The following is a 19,104-nucleotide window of genomic DNA, read 5'->3' on the forward strand; positions in this document are numbered from 1 at the left end:
TGATCTCCATCTCCAGTCTCCTAGCTGTCCCTTACCCGTCAGCAGTAACCCCCCTCCCGCCCACCCCTCCCCCCCAACTTTGTCTTTTCTCAGCTCTCCCCCCACTTTGCTCCCGTGAACAAGCTATCCAGCTAGCTCAGCATCTTCCACCCTCTGGCGTCAAAAAGCCTGCTGACTGTCAGATTCTATCATACCTAACAATAAAACAAGCACTCAATACAGTAACAACAATCCCAAAAACCAAACTTACCCTCCCCCAATGCGCAGGTAATGAGGCAAACCCCTCTCCCTCTAACCGATTCTAATCAGTCCTATTGCCTTCAAACAGAATCCAGCACAAAAGAAGAAGCTTCAAGCAGCTTAAGCAAAATTATGCATGCAAGAATCAACCACCCTTCTTGCAGAAACTAAAACACCCCATCGCATATTAAAAGTTCTTCCTTCTATCCAGTAGATAAAGCAATAAATCAAAATCAAATTACACAAAATGAGAGGAAAGAAAAAAAATTAAAACACCAAAACCCTTTTCTTCCCGAACATCGCAACTTAACTCACAGAATTAAAAGTCTGAAATTTTAAACAAGACTGTCCCTTCCACCAAACTCAGATCACCCCGGCGATCTGACCCCGGGGGGTGCTCCCACGGTGGCCTGGCCCGCGATCGGGGCCCACTGATCGGCGGGCGGGCCTGTGCTGTGGGGGCACTCTTTTTCTTCCACCGCCACCACGACTCCACCATGGCGGAGGCGGAAGAGACCCCCTCCACCGAACATGCGCCGGGGTGATGTCAGCGGCTGCTCACACCGGCTGGCGAAGGCCTTTCGGCCAGCCATGACGCCGGCTGGCGGGGCACCAAAGGTCGTTCACGTCGATCGGTGGGGCGCCAACCACTGCGGCGCGGGCCTAGCCACTAAAGGTTCTCGCCACTCCGGTATGCCAGGACCCTCCGCCCCGCTGGGTAGGGGAGAATCCCGGCTCATGTTTCTCTCCTCCCCACCACGCCATCCCGTCCCTCAAGCTCCGCCCACCACAGTCCGAATTTAATGTCTTTCTCAAACAGGGCCGCCTTAACTTTGTTGAAACTTGCTCTCCTCTTTGTGAGTTCTGGTCGCCCGGTACCTTTAACCGATTCTAATCAATCCTATCACCTTCAAACAGAGTCCAGCACAAAAGAAGAAGCTTCTTGGTACTCCCGGATCTCTGATTCATAAGAACATAAGAACATAAGAACTAGGAGCAGGAGTAGGCCATCTGGCCCCTCGAGCCTGCTCCGCCATTCAATTAGATCATGGCTGATCTTTTGTGGACTCAGCTCCACTTTCCGGCCCGAACACCATAACCCTTAATCCCTTTATTCTTCAAAAAACTATCTATCTTTACCTTAAAAACATGTAATGAAGGAGCCTCAACTGCTTCACTGGGCAAGGAATTCCATAGATTCACAACCCTTTGGGTGAAGAAGTTCCTCCTAAACTCAGTCCTAAATCTACTTCCCCTTATTTTGAGGCTATGCCCCCTAGTTCTGCTGTCACCCGCTAGTGGAAACAACCTGCCCGCATCTATCCTATCTATTCCCTTCATAATTTTAAATGTTTCTATAAGATCCCCCCTCATCCTTCTATATTCCAACGAGTACAGTCCCAGTCTACTCAACCTCTCCTCATAATCCAACCCCTTCAGCTCTGGGATTAACCTAGTGAATCTCCTCTGCACACCCTCCAGCACCAGTACGTCCTTTCTCAAGTAAGGAGACCAAAACTGAACACAATACTCCAGGTGTGGCCGCACCAACACCTTATACAATTGCAACATAACCTCCCTAGTCTTAAACTCCATCCCTCTAGCAATGAAGGACAAAATTCCATTTGCCTTCTTAATCACCTGTTGCACTTGTAAACCAACCTTCTGTGACTCATGCACTAGCACACCCAAGTCTCTCTGAACAGCGGCATGCTTTAATAATTTATCGTTTAAATAATAATCCCGTTTGCTGTTATTCCTACCAAAATGGATAACCTCACATTTGTCAACATTGTATTCCATCTGCCAGACCCGAGCCCATTCACTTAACCTATCCAAATCCCTCTGCAGACTTCCAGTATCCTCTGCACTTTTCGCTTTACCACTCATCTTAGTGTCATCTGCAAACTTGGACACATTGCCCTTGGTCCCCAACTCCAAATCATCAATGTAAATTGTGAACAATTGTGGGCCCAACACGGATCCCTGAGGGACACCACTAGCTACTGATTGCCAACCAGAGAAACACCCATTTATCCCAACTCTTTGCTTTCTATTAATTAACCAATCCTCTATCCATGCTACTACTTTACCCTTAATGCCATGCATCTTTATCTTATGCAGCAACCTTTTGTGTGGCACCTTGTCAAAGGCTTTCTGGAAATCCAGATATACCACATCCATCGGCTCCCCGTTATCTACTGCACTGGTAATGTCCTCAAAAAATTCCACTAAATTAGTTAGGCATGACCTGCCTTTTACGAACCCATGCTGCGTCTGCCCAATGGGACAATTTCTATCCAGATGCCTCGCAATTTCTTCCTTGATGATAGATTCCAGCATCTTCCCTATTACCGAAGTTAAACTCACTGGCCTATAATTTCCTGCTTTCTGCCTACCTCCTTTTTTAAACAGTGGCGTCACGTTTGCTAATTTCCAATCCACCGGGACCACCCCAGAGTCTAGTGAATTTCGGTAAATTATCACTAGTGCATCTGCAATTTCCCTAGCCATCTCTTTTAGCACTCTGGGATGCATTCCATCAGGGCCAGGAGACTTGTCTACCTTTAGCCCCATTAGCTTGCCCATCACTCCCTCCTTAGTGATAACAATCATCTCAAGGTCCTCACCTGTCATAGCCTCATTTCTATCAGTCGTTGGCATGTTATTTGTGTCTTCCACTGTGAAGACCGACCCAAAAAACCTGTTCAGTTCCTCAGCCATTTCTTCATTTCCCATTACTAAAACTCCCTTCTCATCCTCTAAAGGACCAATATTTACCTTAGCCACTCTTTTTTGTCTTATATATTTGTAAAAACTTTTACTGTCTGTTTTTATATTCTGAGCAAGTTTACTCTCATACTCTATCTTACTCTTCTTTATAGCTTTTTTAGTAGCTTTCTGTTGCCCCCTAAAGATTTCCCAGTCCTCTAATCTCCCAGCAATCTTTGCCACTTTATATGCTTTTTACTTCAATTTGATACTCTCCCTTATTTCCTTAGATATCCACGGTCGATTTTCCCTCTTTCTTCCGTCCTTCCTTTTTGTTGGTATAAACCTTTGCTGAGCACTGTGAAAAATCGCTTGGAAGGTTCTCCACTGTTCCTCAACTGTTCCACCATAAAGTCTTAGCTCCCAGTCTACCTTAGCTAGTTCTTCTCTCATCCCATTGTAATCTCCTTTGTTTAAACACAAAACACTAGTATTTGATTTTACTTTCTCACCCTCCATCTGTATTTTAAATTCCACCATATTGTGATCGCTCCTTTCGAGAGGATCCCTAACTATGAGATCATGAATCAATCCTGTCTCATTACACAGGACAAGATCTAGGACCGCTTGTTCCCTCGTAGGTTCCATTACATACTGTTCTAGGAAACTATCGCGGATACATTCTATAAACTCCTCCTCACGGTTGCCTTGACCGACCTGGTTAAACCAATCGACATGTAGATTAAAATCCCCCATGATAACTGCTGTACCATTTCTACATGCATCAGTTATTTCTTTGTTTATTGCCTGCCCCACCATCTCATTACTATTTGGTGGCCGATAGACTACTCCTATCAGTGACTTTTTCGCCTTACTATTCCTGATTTCCACCCAAATGGATTCAACCTTATCCTCCATAGCACCGATGTCATCCCTTACTATTGCCCGGATGTCATCCTTAAATAACAGAGCAACACCACCTCCCTTACCATCCACTCTGTCCTTCCGAATAGTTTGATACCCTCGGATATTTAACTCCCAGTCGTGACCATCCTTTAACCATGTTTCAGTAATGGCCACTAAATCATAGTCATTTATGATGATTTGTGCCACCAAGTCATTTACTTTATTCCGAATACTACGAGCATTCAGGTAAAGTACACTTATGTTGGTTTTTTTACCTCTGTTTTGAATCTTAACATCTCCAGTTTTATTCCTTTTGTTATTACTGGGCCTATTCACTGTGCTCCCCTCAGTCACTGCACCTTGTACTGTCGCCCTTATGGATTTCTGACTATGTCTTCTCTGCCTTGCACTTTTCCCCTTACTTCCTTTTGTTTCTGTCCCTGTTTTACTACCTTCCAACTTCCTGCATCGGTTCCCATCCCCCTGCCACATTAGTTTAAACCCTCCCCAACAGCTCTAGAAAACACCCCCCCTAGGACATCGGTTCCAGTCCTGCCCAAGTGCAGACCGTCCGGTTTGTACTGGTCCCACCTCCCCCAGAACCGGTCCCAATGCCCCAGGAATTTGAATCCCTCCCTCTTGCACCATCTCTCAAGCCACGCATTCATCCTATCTATCCTGACATTCCTACTCTGACTAGCTCGTGGCACTGGTAGCAATCCTGAGATTACTACCTTTGAGGTCCTACATTTTAGTTTAACTCCTTACTCCCTGAATTCCGCTTGTAGGACCTCATCCCGTTTTTTACCTATATCGTTGGTGCCTATGTGCACCACGACAGCTGGCTGTTCACCCTCCCCCCCCCAGAATGTCCTGCAGCCGCTCCGAGACATCCTTGACCCTTGCACCAGGGAGGCAACATACCATCCTGGAGTCTCGATTGCGTCCACAGAACCGCCTGTCTATTCCCCTTACGATCGAGTCCCCTATCACTATAGCCCTGCCATTTTTCTTCCTACCCTGCTGTGCAGCAGAGCCAGCCACGGTGCCATGAACCTGGCTGCTGCTGCCTTCCCCTGGTGAGCCATCTTCCTCAACAGTATCCAAAGCGGTATATCTGTTTTGCAGGGAGATGACCGCAGGGGACACCTGCACTGCCTTCCTACTCTTGCTCTTTCTTTTGGTCACCCATTTTCTATCTCCCTCAGTAACCTTCACCTGCGGTGTGACCAACTCGCTAAACGTGCTATCCACGACCTCCTCAGCATCGCGGATGCTCCAAAGTGAGTCCATCCGCAGCTCCAGAGCCGTCAAGCGGTCTAACAAGAGCTGCAACTGAACACACTTCTTGCACGTGAAGGAGCCAGGGACAGTGGCCGTGTCCCTGAGCTCCCACATCGCACACGAGGAGCATGACACGGGTCTGGGATCTCCTGCCATGTCTTAAACCCTTGGTAAACTTAAACAACTAGAATTTCAAAATAAAAATAAGTAAATTAGACAATGAAAAGAAAAAGAGAGACTACTTACCAGTCACTTACCAGGGTTAAAAGGCACCTCCTCACACTCTGCACCGAATTACCTCACTGCACCAAATTACCAAATTTCAATCCTCACTCTGTATGAGTCTCACTCCGGATGAATCTCCTGGAAAAGTGCTCGCTTCTTCCCACATGTACCGTTTCGGCTGCCTGGCCCCCTTCATGATACGCTCCTTGTTGAGGAATCGATATAGCCTCATCACCATGGCTCTCGGGGGCTCACTACCCTGGGGCTTACGTACGAGCACCCTGTCCGCCCGGTCCACCTCCAGCGGCTTGTCAAACACATTGGGCGGAATTCTCTGACCCCCACGCCGGTGCGGAGAATAGCGGGACGCACCGTTTTTTCCCACGACACCGGTCCGGCACGCTCCCGCTATTCTCCCCAACGGGCAAATTTTTCCGACCGCCTTTCCCGCGAATAACCCCGTCAAATTGCCAGAAACGGCCAAAACCGGCCTCCCGCTATTCTCCGGCCCGGATGGGCCGAAGTCCCAACGTCGGCACACAAGTTGAGTACACCGGCTGACACATCTGCTTTTCAAATAAATCAAAGGAGGTGAGCGGACCGCCGGACTGTGAGCAAACCGGGGCTGGCATCGCGGAGAATGCAGCGAAGAGTGGGGGGGGGGGGAGGGAGGTGGGGGGGGGAGGTGGGGGGGGTGGGGGGGATGGAGGTGGGGGGGGAGGTGGGGGGGTGGGGGGGAGGGGGGGTGAGGGGGGAGGGGGGTGGGGGAAGGGGGGAAGGGGGTGGGGGGGGGAAGGGGGGGGTGGGGGGAGAAGGAGAAGGGGGAGAAGGAGAAGGGGGGAGACATGGCCCTCCGTGGCTCGACCATCCTCGCCGCTTCCTCGGTTCTTCTGGCCGCTCGCGCCTTTGTACGACGCGGAGCGGCGTCATTCAGGAGTCGCAGCCTTTTTGCGCCATTTGACGTGTGACACCCGCGGCCCCGCTCCTCGCTCATTTCCGGGGCATGAATAGCTCAGGAGCGGGGCCGTATCGGGCTGTCGTTTCACGACGGCCATCCCATTTTTTATCGGGAGCGGAGAATACCACCCATTGGCCCCGACCATCTCCTGCAACATCTTCCCCACATACACTCCGGCATCTGATCCCTCCTCCCCCTCTGGCAGCCCGACGATTCAGATATTTTGCCTGCGTGACCGATTCTCTAAGTCTTCCATTTTATCCAGCAGTCATTTCTGGCTGTCCTGTAGTCTGCTAATTTCCAAAGCCATCGCCGTGGACTCCTCCTCTCGGTCACTCGCCAGCTCCTGCAGCTTTAGAATCTCCTGTCCCTGGGTCGTCATTTTCTCCTCCACCCGGTAAACCACCTCCTTAATCGAGGCGACCATCTGGGTTACATCTTCTGTACACTCCTTGCAATGCCGGGTGAACTTCTCATCCAGGTACTTGACCCATTGCTCCATCGACCAGTGAGCTGGCGTGGACACGCTTGGTCTCGGTTCCTGCCTTCACTCATCTTTTGGTTTCTCCTTTATCGACTCTTATTTGGACACGATTCCACCTCCTTTTCCTCTCCCTTCGATCAACTTATGTTGAGAGATTTTCTGAAAAATCCAGCTCAAACGCTTAAAAAATACTCTAAGGGTGAGAGCTGCTGAATGTGAGACGGTTTACTCCATGGCCGCCACTTGAAGTCCCAGTGGCCAGTGCCTTGCTACTGAGTGAACGAGCAGGATTTTGTGAAGGCCCTCCCAGGATTTGAGGTGCCTGCTGTAGATTGCCCATGTTTCTGATGCAGACAGGAAGGCAGGGACCACGGCTGCTCTGTAGACTATGAGCTTGGTGCTGGATTGAGGTCTCGATTTTTGAACACTCTGTTCCTCAGGCCTCCGAAGGCTGCACTGGTGCACTGGAGTCGAAGTTGTCTGTCAGGACCTTTGCAAACAACTCCAACAGTGACAGATCCGAACGTCGCACTATTGACATACCCCGGGAACACTGCCACTACAACACTGACATCACCATCCTGAGTGGAACACGACTGGCAGGAGAAGGTCTGCTTAAAGAATAATCTGACGGAGACAGAATTAATCTGTCTCTGCCACTGGGCAGCACAGTAGCACAGTAGTTAGCACAGTTGGTTCACAGCTCCAGGGTGCCAGGTTCGATTCCCGGCTTGGGTCACTATTTGTGCAGAGTCTGCACGTTCTCCTCTTGTCTGCATGGGTTTCCTCCGGGTGCTCCGGTTTCCTCCCACAGTCCAAAGGTGTGCAGGTTAGGTGGATTGGCCATGATAAATTGCCCTTAGTGTCCAAGAAGGTTGGGTGAGGTTACTGGGTCACAGGGATAGGGTGTGGGCTTGGATAGAGTGCTCCTTTTAAGGGTCAGTGCAGACTCGATGGGCAGAATGGCCTCCTTCTGCACTGTAAATTCTATGATTCTATAATCTGCATTTGGAGAGGCCGGGATCAATCAAGAACAGTCAGCATAGTTTTGTTAAGGGAAAGTCATGTCTGACCAGCTTGATTGAATTTTCGAAGAGGTGACCAGGTGTGTAGATGAGGGAAATGCATTTAACGTAGTCTGCAGGACTTCAGCAAGGCTTTTGATTAGGTCCCACATGGGAGACTGATAGCGAAGGTCAGAGCCCAGGGGATCCAAGGAAATTTGGTAAATTGGATCCGGAATTGGCTGGATGGGAGGAAGCTGAGGGTGATGGGCGAGGGGTGTGTTTCTGACTGGAAGCCTGTGTCCAGTGGGGTCCCGCAGGGATCAGTATTGGGACCCTTGCTGTTTGGGGTTGATATCAATGATTTTGACATGAATGTAGGAGGGTTGATCAGTAAGTTTGTGAAAGCAAAAATTGGTGGGGTGGTAAATAGTGAGGAGGAAGCCGTCGATTACAGGAGGATATAGACGGGCTGGTCAGACGGGCTGATCAATGGCAAATGGAATTCAATCTGGAAAAGTGTGAGGTGATGCACTTGGGCCGGACAAACAAGGCAAAGGGGATACAAGGTCTGGATCCTTTCCTGTCGCCCCCATTTACATTCCTTTTATCTTTCTGTCCTCAACATCTTTGTCAATCTCTCCCTATCACTAGCCCCCTATCCAGTCCCACTGCTCCACACCCCCCACTACAGTATAAATCTGATCCTATTTCCAGCTCTCTCCAGCTTTGACAAGAGTCACCCAGACTCGAAACGTTCGCTCCCTTCTCTCTCCCCAGAGGCTGTCAGACCTGCTGAGATTGTCCAGTATTGTCTGTCTGTATGCACGGGAATACATGTTGCAGATACATTAACGGCGTTCAAAACGCATCTCAACAAATACATGGATAAGATGGGTATAGAGGGATACGGCACAAGGAAGTGCTGAGGGTTTTGGCCAAGGGTTGGTATAATGACCGGTACAGGTTTGGAGGGCCGGAGGGCCTGTTCCTCTGCTATATTGTTCTTTGTTCTTGTTCTTGCCATGGCATGACTCTGGGTATCTGGATTACTAGTCGAGCGACAATACCATACCCCACTACCTCCCCTGAGCTGAGAGGATTGACCTCCAACCATCAAAACATCAAGCAGCTTTGACAAAGGGTCATCTTGACTCAGAACGTTAGCTCTTTTCTCTCCCTACAGATGCTGCCAGACCTGCTGAGATTTTCCAGCATTTTCTTTGGTTTCAGATTCCAGCATCCGCAGTAATTTGCTTTTATTTTGTCACAACTTCTTCCTTTGTGCCAGGCATGGCTCCAACCAGCGAAGGGTTTTTCTCCTGATTCCCATTGACTCCAGGTTTGCTAGGGCTACACCTAATGCTCGACTTAGTCAAATGCTGCCTTGATGCCAAGTGCAGTCAATCTCACCTCCCCTCTGGCATTCAGCTCTTTTGTCCATGTCTGAACCAAGTCTGTAATGAAGTCAGGAGCTGGGTTTGCTGACAGAGTGGCCTTTAGTTGAAATAATTGTCAAGCCCACTCTGTGAAGTGGGTGTCACTGACTTGGTTCACATGTCCCCTAAATCCACATTGCTGGGAAAATTTATCCGAATGTCCTGTTTTGTTCTTTAATGTTCCTGGAAGAATGATTTCCCAAAATGAAGGATAAAATGGAATTGGTTAAGTCCCAGCACTCAGAGCTCTATCACAATACCTTTCATTTGTTACCACTGCAGATTCTCCCTGAACTTTCAGGTTTTGAATGGGTTTAGTGTGATGCAATTGTCATTGACGGAATTTCTATCTGCAGTGTGAAGATAGTAAAGTGGAGAGTTTGTATGGAGCACTGAAGGAAGCAGGAGACAAGTTTGTAGATCGTTTCCCAACCTGCCTCTCTCTGAGTCTTCACACAAGCCCAACTTATATCGGATACTTCTTTGATGAGACAAGTTCCGACATCATCAGACAGTTTGCGTTGGCCTTTGCTGCAGAAGCAACAGCCTTGGCAGGTACAGGAAACAGTTTTGTTTGATATCTTGCAAAGTATCAACATATCTTCTACTGAACTAACAAATAAATAATTGTAAATATGTAACGTGTCTGATTAGCGAAGTGAGTGGCAGTACTATTCCATTGAGGCAAAGGAACCAACAAATCCAGCAACTGTACATCACAGGGGATTCGAGGAGACTGGCAAAAATCTGATAGGGCCGTTCAAAATTATCGTCAGGTTTAATAAAATAAATGGATAAAAGTTTATTTAACTGAGTGATGACTGGATAAAAATAGATTAATTTTTCAGCACAAATAACATAAAAGGGGGGGGGGGGAGAAAATCAATTTTCTCAACAGAATGTTGTCAGGACATAAAATGCTTGACTCAAAACATCGGGCTGCATTTGACCAGGAAACTTTGGAACGGGTGCAGAGGCGATTTACCAGGATGTTGCCTGGTATGGAGGGAAAATCTTATGAGGAAAGGCTGATGGACTTGAGGTTGTTTTCGTTAGAGAGAAGAAGGTTAAGAGGTGACTTAATAGAGGCATACAAAATGATCAGAGGGTTAGATAGGGTGGACAGTGAGAGCCTTCTCCTATGGATGGAGGTGGCTAGCACGAGGGGACATAGCCTTAAATTGAGGGGTAATAGATATAGGACAGAGGTCAGAGGTGGGTTTTTTACGCAAAGAGTGGTGAGGCCGTGGAATGCCCTACCTGCAACAGTAGTGAACTCGCCAACATTGAGGGCATTTAAAAGTTTATTGGATAAGCATATGGATGATAATGGCATAGTGTAGGTTAGATGGCCTTTAGTTTTTGACTTCCCATGTCGGTGCAACATTGTGGGCCGAAGGGCCTGTACTGCGCTGTATCGTTCTATGTTCTATGTTCTATGTTCTAAGGCAGGAACAATAGTGTGTGCCATGTACAAGGTGCACCAAGGCTCCTTAGATAGCACATTTCAAACCCTTGACCACCACCATCTAGAAGGACAAGGGCAGCAGTTATATGTGGGACTGTCTGATAATAAGGTGATTGTGGTAGAGGACTCCAATGTTAGATATAATGTATGCGGAGGCCTTGCAATATGTGTTCATGGTTTGTTATTAAGAAAGTTAGTTTACAGTAATTATATCGGCCATCCTCAAACATTAAAACAAGCTAAACACCACCACCTGGAGGTTCCCCTCCAAGCCACTCACCACCCTGACTTGCAAATATATCGGCGTTGCTTCACTGTCGCTGGGTCAAAATCTTAGAACTCCCTCCCTAACAGCACTGTGGATGTACCTACACCGCAGGGGCTGCAATGGTTCAAGAAGGCAGCTCACCACCATCTTCACAAGGACAATTAGGGATGGACAATGAATGCTGGCCTAACCAGCGGAGGCCACATCCCTCCCACAGAATCATAGATTTCTTACAGTACAGAAGGAGGCCACAGCGCGAGAGGTAAGACAGTCGGGACATTGAAAAGAGGAGGTGAGTTGTAAGTTTAAATTACTTTGCAGGAAACAGGAAGTTTGTCCCGCGGACTTCTGGGAAGGTTTACCCCTCCCTAGACAATAAATTCTGGTGGAGAGGAAGAATAAAGGAGCTGAATATGATTCAAATGGAGACAGACGGCAGAAAGCTGCAGCTCAGAGGGATCTGGGGGGAAAGGGAGTTCCAGGATTGTGTCCCAGTGACAGTGAAGGAACGGCGATATATTTCCAAGTCAGGGTGGTGAGTGACTCGGAGGGGAACCTCTAGGTGGTGGGTTCCCAGGTATCTTCTGTTCTTGTCCTTCTAGATAGTAGTGAAATGAAATGAAAAATGAAATTGCTTATTGTCACGAGTAGGCTTCAATTAAGTTACTGTGAAAAGCCCCTAGTCGCCACATTCCGGCGCCTGTTCGGGGAGGCTGGTACAGGAATTGAACCGTGCTGCTGGCCTGCCTTGGTCTGCTTTCAAAGCCAGTGATTTAGCTCAGTGAGCTAAACCAGCCCCTAATGGTCATGGGTTTGGAAGGTGCTGCCAAAGAAGCCTTGGTGAGATCCTGCAGTCCATCTTGTACATGGTGCGCATCGTGTCGGTGATGGAGGGAGTGAATGTTTGTGGAAGGAAGAGCAATCAAACAGGCTGCTTTGTCCTGGATGTTGTCAAGCATGTTGTCAGGTTGTTGAAGGTGAGATCCACCTGCAGCCGACAAAATCCAGCAGCTATGTCCTTTCAGTCCTGGCCAGCTTGGTCTGTGGTGCTACTGAGCCACTCTTGGTGAAATCCCCCACCCAGAGTAAATTCTGCACCCTTGTCACCCTCAGCTGTCCTTCAGATGCCAATTAGGCCATTCGGCCCATCGAGACTGCTCCGCTGTTCAATCATGGCTGATATAGTTCTCATTGCCATTCTCGTACCTTCTCCCCATAACGGTGGCACAGTGGCTGCTTCACAGCACCGGGATTCACTGGGTTCAATTCCACCCTTGGGTGACTGTGCGGAGTTTGCGCTTTCTCCTCATGTCTGCGTGGGTTTCCTCCGGGTGAATCATAGAATTTACAGTGCAGAAGGAGGCCATTCAGCCCATCGAGTCTGCACCGGCTCTTGGAAAGAGCATCCTACCCAAGGTCAACAACTCCACCCTATCCCCATAACCCAGTAACCCCACCCAACACTAAGGGCAATTTTGGACACTAAGGGCAATTTATCATGGCCAATCCACCTAACCTGCACATCTTTGGAGTTTGAGAGGAAACCGGAGCACCCGGAGGAAACCCACGCAGAGACGGGGAGAACGTGCAGACTCCGCACTGACAGTGACCCAAGCCGGGAATTGAACCTGGGATCCTGGAGCTGAGATACAACAGTGCTAACCACTGTGCTACCGTGCTGCCCCCAGATGAGCAGGTTAGGTGGATTAGCCATGTTAAATTGACCCTTTGTGTCCAGGGATGTGCAGGTTAGGTTTGGGGGTTACGGAGATAGGATAGAGCCGATCAGTGGAGACTTGATGGGCCGAATGGCCTCTTTCAGCACAGTAGGGATTTGATGATTCTATGAACCCTGATCCCCTTATGAATCAAGAACTCACCATATTATACAAGAACACGGTGCTTGAGGTGCTGTTAGCTACAAGACAACAGACCAAGAGCTGGAAAGTGGAATCAGACACAACAGACAGAAGATGAGAACATAAGAACCAGCAGCTTGAGAAGGCAATTTAGTGTCTCGACCCTGCTTCACCGTTCACCGGCCCTCCCTCACCGTTCACCGGCCCTCCCTCACCGTTCACCGGCTCTGCCTCACCGTTCACCGGCCCTCCCTCACCGTTCACCGGCCCTGCCTCACCGTTCACCGGCCCTGCCTCACCGTTCACCGGCCCTCCCTCACCGTTCACCGAGACTGCCTCACCGTTCACCGGCCCTGCCTCACCGTTCACCGGCCCTGCCTCACCGTTCACCGGCCCTGCCTCACCGTTCACCGGCCCTGCCCCACCGTTCACCGGCCCTGCCCCACCGTTCACCGGCCCTGCCTCACCGTTCACCGGCCCTGCCTCACCGTTCACCGGCCCTGCCTCACCGGCCCTGCCTCACCGTTCACCGGCCCTGCCCCACCGTTCACCGGCCCTGCCCCACGTTCACCGGCCCTCCCTCACCATTCACCGAGACTGCCTCAACGTTCACCGGCTCTGCCTCACCTTTCACCGGCCCTGCCTCACCTTTCACCGGCCCTCCCTCACCGTTCACCGAGACTGCCTCACCGTTCACCGGCCCTCCCTCACCGTTCACCGAGACTGCCTCACCGTTCACCGGCCCTGCCCCACCGTTCACCGGCCCTGCCCCACCGTTCACCGGCCCTGCCTCACCGGCCCTGCCTCACCGTTCACCGGCCCTGCCCCACCGTTCACCGGCCCTGCCCCACGTTCACCGGCCCTGCCTCACCGTTCACCGAGACTGCCTCACCGTTCACCGGCCCTGCCCCACCGTTCACCGGCCCTGCCCCACGTTCACCGGCCCTGCCTCACCGTTCACCGAGACTGCCTCACCGTTCACCGGCCCTCCCTCACCGGCCCTGCCTCACCGTTCACCGGCCCTGCCCCACGTTCACCGGCCCTGCCTCACCGTTCACCGAGACTGCCTCACCGTTCACCGGCCCTCCCTCACCGTTCACCGAGACTGCCTCACCGTTCACCGGCCCTCCCTCACCGTTCACCGAGACTGCCTCACCGTTCACCGGCCCTCCCTCACCGGCCCTGCCTCACCGTTCACCGGCCCTGCCCCACGTTCACCGGCCCTGCCTCACCGTTCACCGGCCCTGCCCCACCGTTCACCGGCCCTGCCTCACCGTTCACCGGCCCTGCCTCACCGTTCACCGGCCCTGCCTCACCGTTCACCGGCCCTGCCCCACCGTTCACCGGCCCTGCCTCACCGTTCACCGGCCCTGCCCCACCGTTCACCGAGACTGCCTCACCGTTCACCGGCCCTGCCCCACCGTTCACCGACTCTGCCTCACCGTTCACCGGCCCTGCCTCACCGTTCACCGGCCCTGCCCCACCGTTCACCGGCCCTGCCCCACCGTTCACCACCTCTGCCCCACCGTTCACCGGCCCTGCCTCACCGTTCACCACCTCTGCCCCACCGTTCACCACCTCTGCCCCACCGTTCACCGGCCCTGCCTCACCGTCACCGGCCCTGCCTCACCGTTCACTGGCCCTGCCTCACCGTTCACCGGCCCTGCCTCACCGTTCACCGGCCCTGCCTCACCGGCCCTGCCTCACCGTTCACTGAGCCTGCCTCACCGTTCAATACAATCATGCCTGACACTGAAGACTCCCATAGCAACTCCTCGCGCTGTCTACCATTGAGCCACCACTGGAACAAGACATACCCAGAAATGATGTCTGGGACATTCCCGTTCAGTATGATTCCATAATTATGTTAGGCTGTTGTGACTAGTCTGTCAGACAGCTCTCCCAATTTTGGCTCAAACCCCTAGATTGGGTTTGCCGTTGTTGTTTCTGATGCCTGCATCAACGCTGTGTGGACCATCCATCCCGGTTCATTCCTTTTGGACACTTTAGCTTTCTGTGCTGTCAGATCGAGTGAAGGGGAAATTGAAGTTTGGCGGGCTAAGAAATGGCTGAAATGATTGTTGCTGCTCGTTCTGCACCCTCCCGTTACCCCCGTTACACACCTGCATTTCACCCATTACATGCCCACCTTTTGTTCACTTGTCTCTGCGTCTGCCTGATAGACACAACCAGCCAATACACACCCACCTGTTACAGATCAGTCCATTACACCCATGCCTGTTACAAACCTGCCTTTTACACACCCACCCACCATGCACCCACCCATTACACACTTGCCCGTGAAACACATGCCCATCATATGTATAATGGGCATGTTGTGTCGCAGGTGACTGACACCACTTCTGCACAGTTATGTGGAAATTTAGATTTTCTTGTGTTTGACACTAGAGACCATCAGCACAGGTGCTGAGGAGCATGGGGCTGTCACAAGGACTATGGAGTGATTCATGGGGCTATGAAACTATAGGAATAGTTGGGGTATTATTCATTGTTGTTTTCCTGAGCATTCATTGGATTTGACCTGCTGAAGATATTTGAAGACCTTTTCCATGGAAATGCTGTTCCCTGAATTTGACGATTTCTAATGAATCGTGGTTTTGCATTTTTTCCATACAGATTGTCGTATTGAACTTTGCAGCAAGCAACTCCACCTTACACTTTCTCACAAGTTTCAGGTACAGCAGCAGTGGAAGTTGGAAGAACTTGCTCGAAATATCAGATTGGATGTTACCTGTCAATGGACAGCAGCTGTTTATTCCAGGGACATGCGATTTGTACATTATCAGGTAACTGATCATATCACTGGCTATGTGTTTGTATGAGTCAGTGAACATTTGGGGTGGAGGTAAGGAGAAGAAACAGAATATAGATTTAACTGCATAACAAATTTGAGCAGAACTTGGGTGAGACTTTGGACTGTACATAAGAGCAGGGAGATTATGATGAGCTGTACAAAATGCTGGTTAGGCCACATCTGGAGTACTGTGTGCAGTTCTGGTCGCAACACTATAGGAAGGATGTGATTGCTCAGGAGAGGGTGCAGAGGAGTTTCACTAGGACGTTGCCTGGAGTGTTTCAGCTGTGAAGAGAGCCTGGTTAGTCTGAGGTTGTTTACCTTAGAGCTGAGAAGGCTGAGGGGGGACATGATTGAGGTATCCAAACATATGAGGGACATCGACAGGGGAGATAGTTAGAAACCTTTCCCCTTAGTTGAGGGGCAAATGAAATGAAATGAAAATCGCTTATTGTCACGAGTAGGCCTCAATGAAGTTACTGTGAAAAGCCCCTAGTCTCCACATTTCGGCGCCTGTCCGGGGAGGCTGGTACGGGAATCGAACCATGCTGCTGGCCTGCTTGGTCTGCTTTAAAAGCCAGCGATTTAGCCGAGTGAGCTAAACCAGCCCCTGCTGGTTTATAAATATAGATATAAATATATATATATAAATATAAGTATAAATGGCCAAAGACATAGATTTAAGGTAATGGTCAGGAGATTTAATGGGGATATGCCTCTACCGCCATCCCGTCTTGGGTAGCCAAAGCTCACTTCAAGAGTGTCCTCATGATGATCATTGCAGGATGCATCAGTATTTGTTCCCTATTTAAATTGCTTGTTGTAGATGTGATTTCTTGGCTGGATTAAGGAAGACCATAAGACCATAAGACATAGGAGCAGAATTAGACCATTTGGTCCTTCGAGTCAAAGGAACAGGAGGACACCACTCAGCCCTGATGCCTGTTCCACCATTTAATGAGATTGATCAGTATCTTCACTCCATCTGTCCACTTTAGTTTTGTAACACACTTAGCCAACAAAAATCTGCCATCAACCACTGAAGGTCCTGGCTCATATTAAAGCTCTGTCCCTTTATTCTGCACTCAGACATCACCACCACCAATAGTTTTTCTCTATCATAAGAACATGAGAACTAGGAGCAGGAGTAGGCCATCTGGCCCCTCGAGCCTGCTCCGCCATTCAATGAGATCATGGCTGATCTTTTGTGGACTCAGCTCCACTTTCCGGCCCGAACACCATAACCCTTAATCCCTTTATTCTTCAAAAAACTATCTATCTCTATCTTAAAAAAATTTAATGAAGGAGCCTCAACTGCTTCACTGGGCAAGGAATTCCATAGATTCACAACCCTTTGGGTGAAGAAGTTCCTTCTAAACTCAGTCCTAAATCTACTTCCCCTTATTTTGAGGCTATGCCCCTAGTTCTGCTTTCACCCGCTAGTGGAAACAACCTGCCCGCATCTATCCTATCTATTCCCTTCATAATTTTATATGTTTCTATAAGATCCCGCCTCATCCTTCTAAATTCCAACGAGTACAGTCCCAGTCTACTCAACCTCTCCTCGTAATCCAACCCCTTCAGCTCTGGGATTAACCTCGTGAATCTCCTCTGCACACCCTCCAGTGCCAGTACGTCCTTTCTCAAGTAAGGAGACCAAAACTGAACACAATACTCCAGGTGTGGCCTCACTAACACCTTATACAATTGCAACATAACCTCCCTAGTCTTAAACTCCATCCCTCTAGCAATGAAGGAAAAAATTCCATTTGCCTTCTTAATCACCTGTTGCACCTGTAAACCAACTTTCTGTGACTCATGCACTAGCACACCCAGGTCTCTCTGCACAGCAGCATGTTTTAATATTTTATCATTTAAATAATAATCCCTTTTGCTGTTTTTCCTACCAAAATGGATAACCTCAGATTTGTCAACATTGTATTCCATCTGCCAGACCCTAGCCCATTCACTTAACCTATCCAAATCCCTCTGCAGACTTCCAGTATCCTCTGCACTTTTCGCTTTACCACTCATCTTAGTGCCGTCTGCAAACTTGGACACATTGCCCTTGGTCCCCAACTCCAAATCATCTATGTAAATTGTGAACAATTGTGGGCCAAACACGGATCCCTGAGGGACACCACTAGCTACTGATTGCCAACCAGAGAAACACCCATTAATCCCCACTATCGACCCAACTGAGCATTGGGTCAGTTTAAACCAGTGTTTTTCAAACCTTTTTTCCGGCCGACCTTCGCGACCCACCATTTTCTCTGATCTTGTTTGTTGCTGACAAAAATGGAGAAAATGGTTTTGGGTCCCTTTGGCCCCCCGAACTTGGAAAAAAAAAATGCTGCGACCATATAAAAAAAAATGCGGCAACACTGCGCATGCGCAACTGTGCCCATGCGCACCGACAATCGGACATGCATGCGCAGTGCGGCCAAATTTTTTTAATCTGTTCTTGGCCATTTTGAAGGCCGCTCACAGCTGGCATTATTAAACACCGGCTGCTGCGCGCGGATTTGCGCGATCGGGAGCGCCGTGATGGACGGCTCCACGACCCTCCCAACACACGGCCGCGACGCTCTCGCGCCCCTGAGTTTGACGATGCCTGGTTTAAACATCTCATTGATACATAGATATATAGAAGATAGGAGCAGGAGGAGGCCTTTTGGCCCTTCGAGCCTGCTCCACCATTCATCACGATGATGGCTGATCACCCAACTCAATAGCCTAATCCTGCTTTCTTCCCATTGCCTTTGATCCCATTCTCCCCAAGTACTACATCCAGCCGCCTCTTGAATATATTCAAAGTTTTAGCATCAACTACTTCCTGTGGCAATGATTTCCACAGACTCACCACTCTTTGGGTGAAGAAGTGTCTCCTTATCTCTGTCCGAAATGGTTTACCCTGAATCCTCAGGCTGTAACCCCTGGTTATGGACACACCCATCATTGATAACATCTTCCCTGCACCTACCCTGTCCAGTCCTGTTAGAATTTTATAAGTCTCTATGAGATCCCCCCCCCCCCCCCCCCCCCCCCCCTCATTCTTCTGAACTAGCCCCTTGAAGACGAAGAATCACCCCGGACTTTCTGGTAAAAAGTCCGGGATGATTTCCGCCTGTTTTCCGGCGTGCGTGGGAACTTAGTCCCCAGAAGGGGGAATCCCGCCCACTATTTTTCTTGGCCAATCTGTATGCTTCTTCCTTTGCAGATACTATTTCTAATTTCCTTTGTAAGCCATGGATTGGCCCTCTTATCCCCTTTGCTTTTGTGCCAGACAGGAATGAACAGTTGCTGTAGTTCCCCCAAGCGTTCCTTGAATGTTTGCCATTGTCTATCCACTGTCATCCCTTTAATTAACTCTCCCCAATCTATCAAGGCCAACTCACGCCTCATATCTTCATAGCTCCCTTTATTAAGATTCAGCACCCGC

At 49.6% G+C, this 19,104-nt stretch overlaps 1 protein-coding gene across 1 annotated transcript in view; it reads left to right on the plus strand.

Annotated features, from left to right (window-relative positions):
• Positions 1-19,104, plus strand: part of LOC119968698 (ubiquitin-associated and SH3 domain-containing protein A-like) — a 231,182-nt gene that overhangs the window by 36,046 nt on the left and 176,032 nt on the right. The window contains exons 4-5 of the mRNA XM_038801292.1: positions 9,609-9,807; positions 15,485-15,654. Of these exons, the coding sequence (XP_038657220.1) occupies positions 9,609-9,807; positions 15,485-15,654 (369 nt within the window). The remainder of the gene's footprint in view (positions 1-9,608; positions 9,808-15,484; positions 15,655-19,104) is intronic.

Source organism: Scyliorhinus canicula, chromosome 7 (assembly GCF_902713615.1).
Source record: "Scyliorhinus canicula chromosome 7, sScyCan1.1, whole genome shotgun sequence".
In the NCBI taxonomy this organism is placed as follows: Eukaryota; Metazoa; Chordata; class Chondrichthyes; order Carcharhiniformes; family Scyliorhinidae; genus Scyliorhinus; species Scyliorhinus canicula.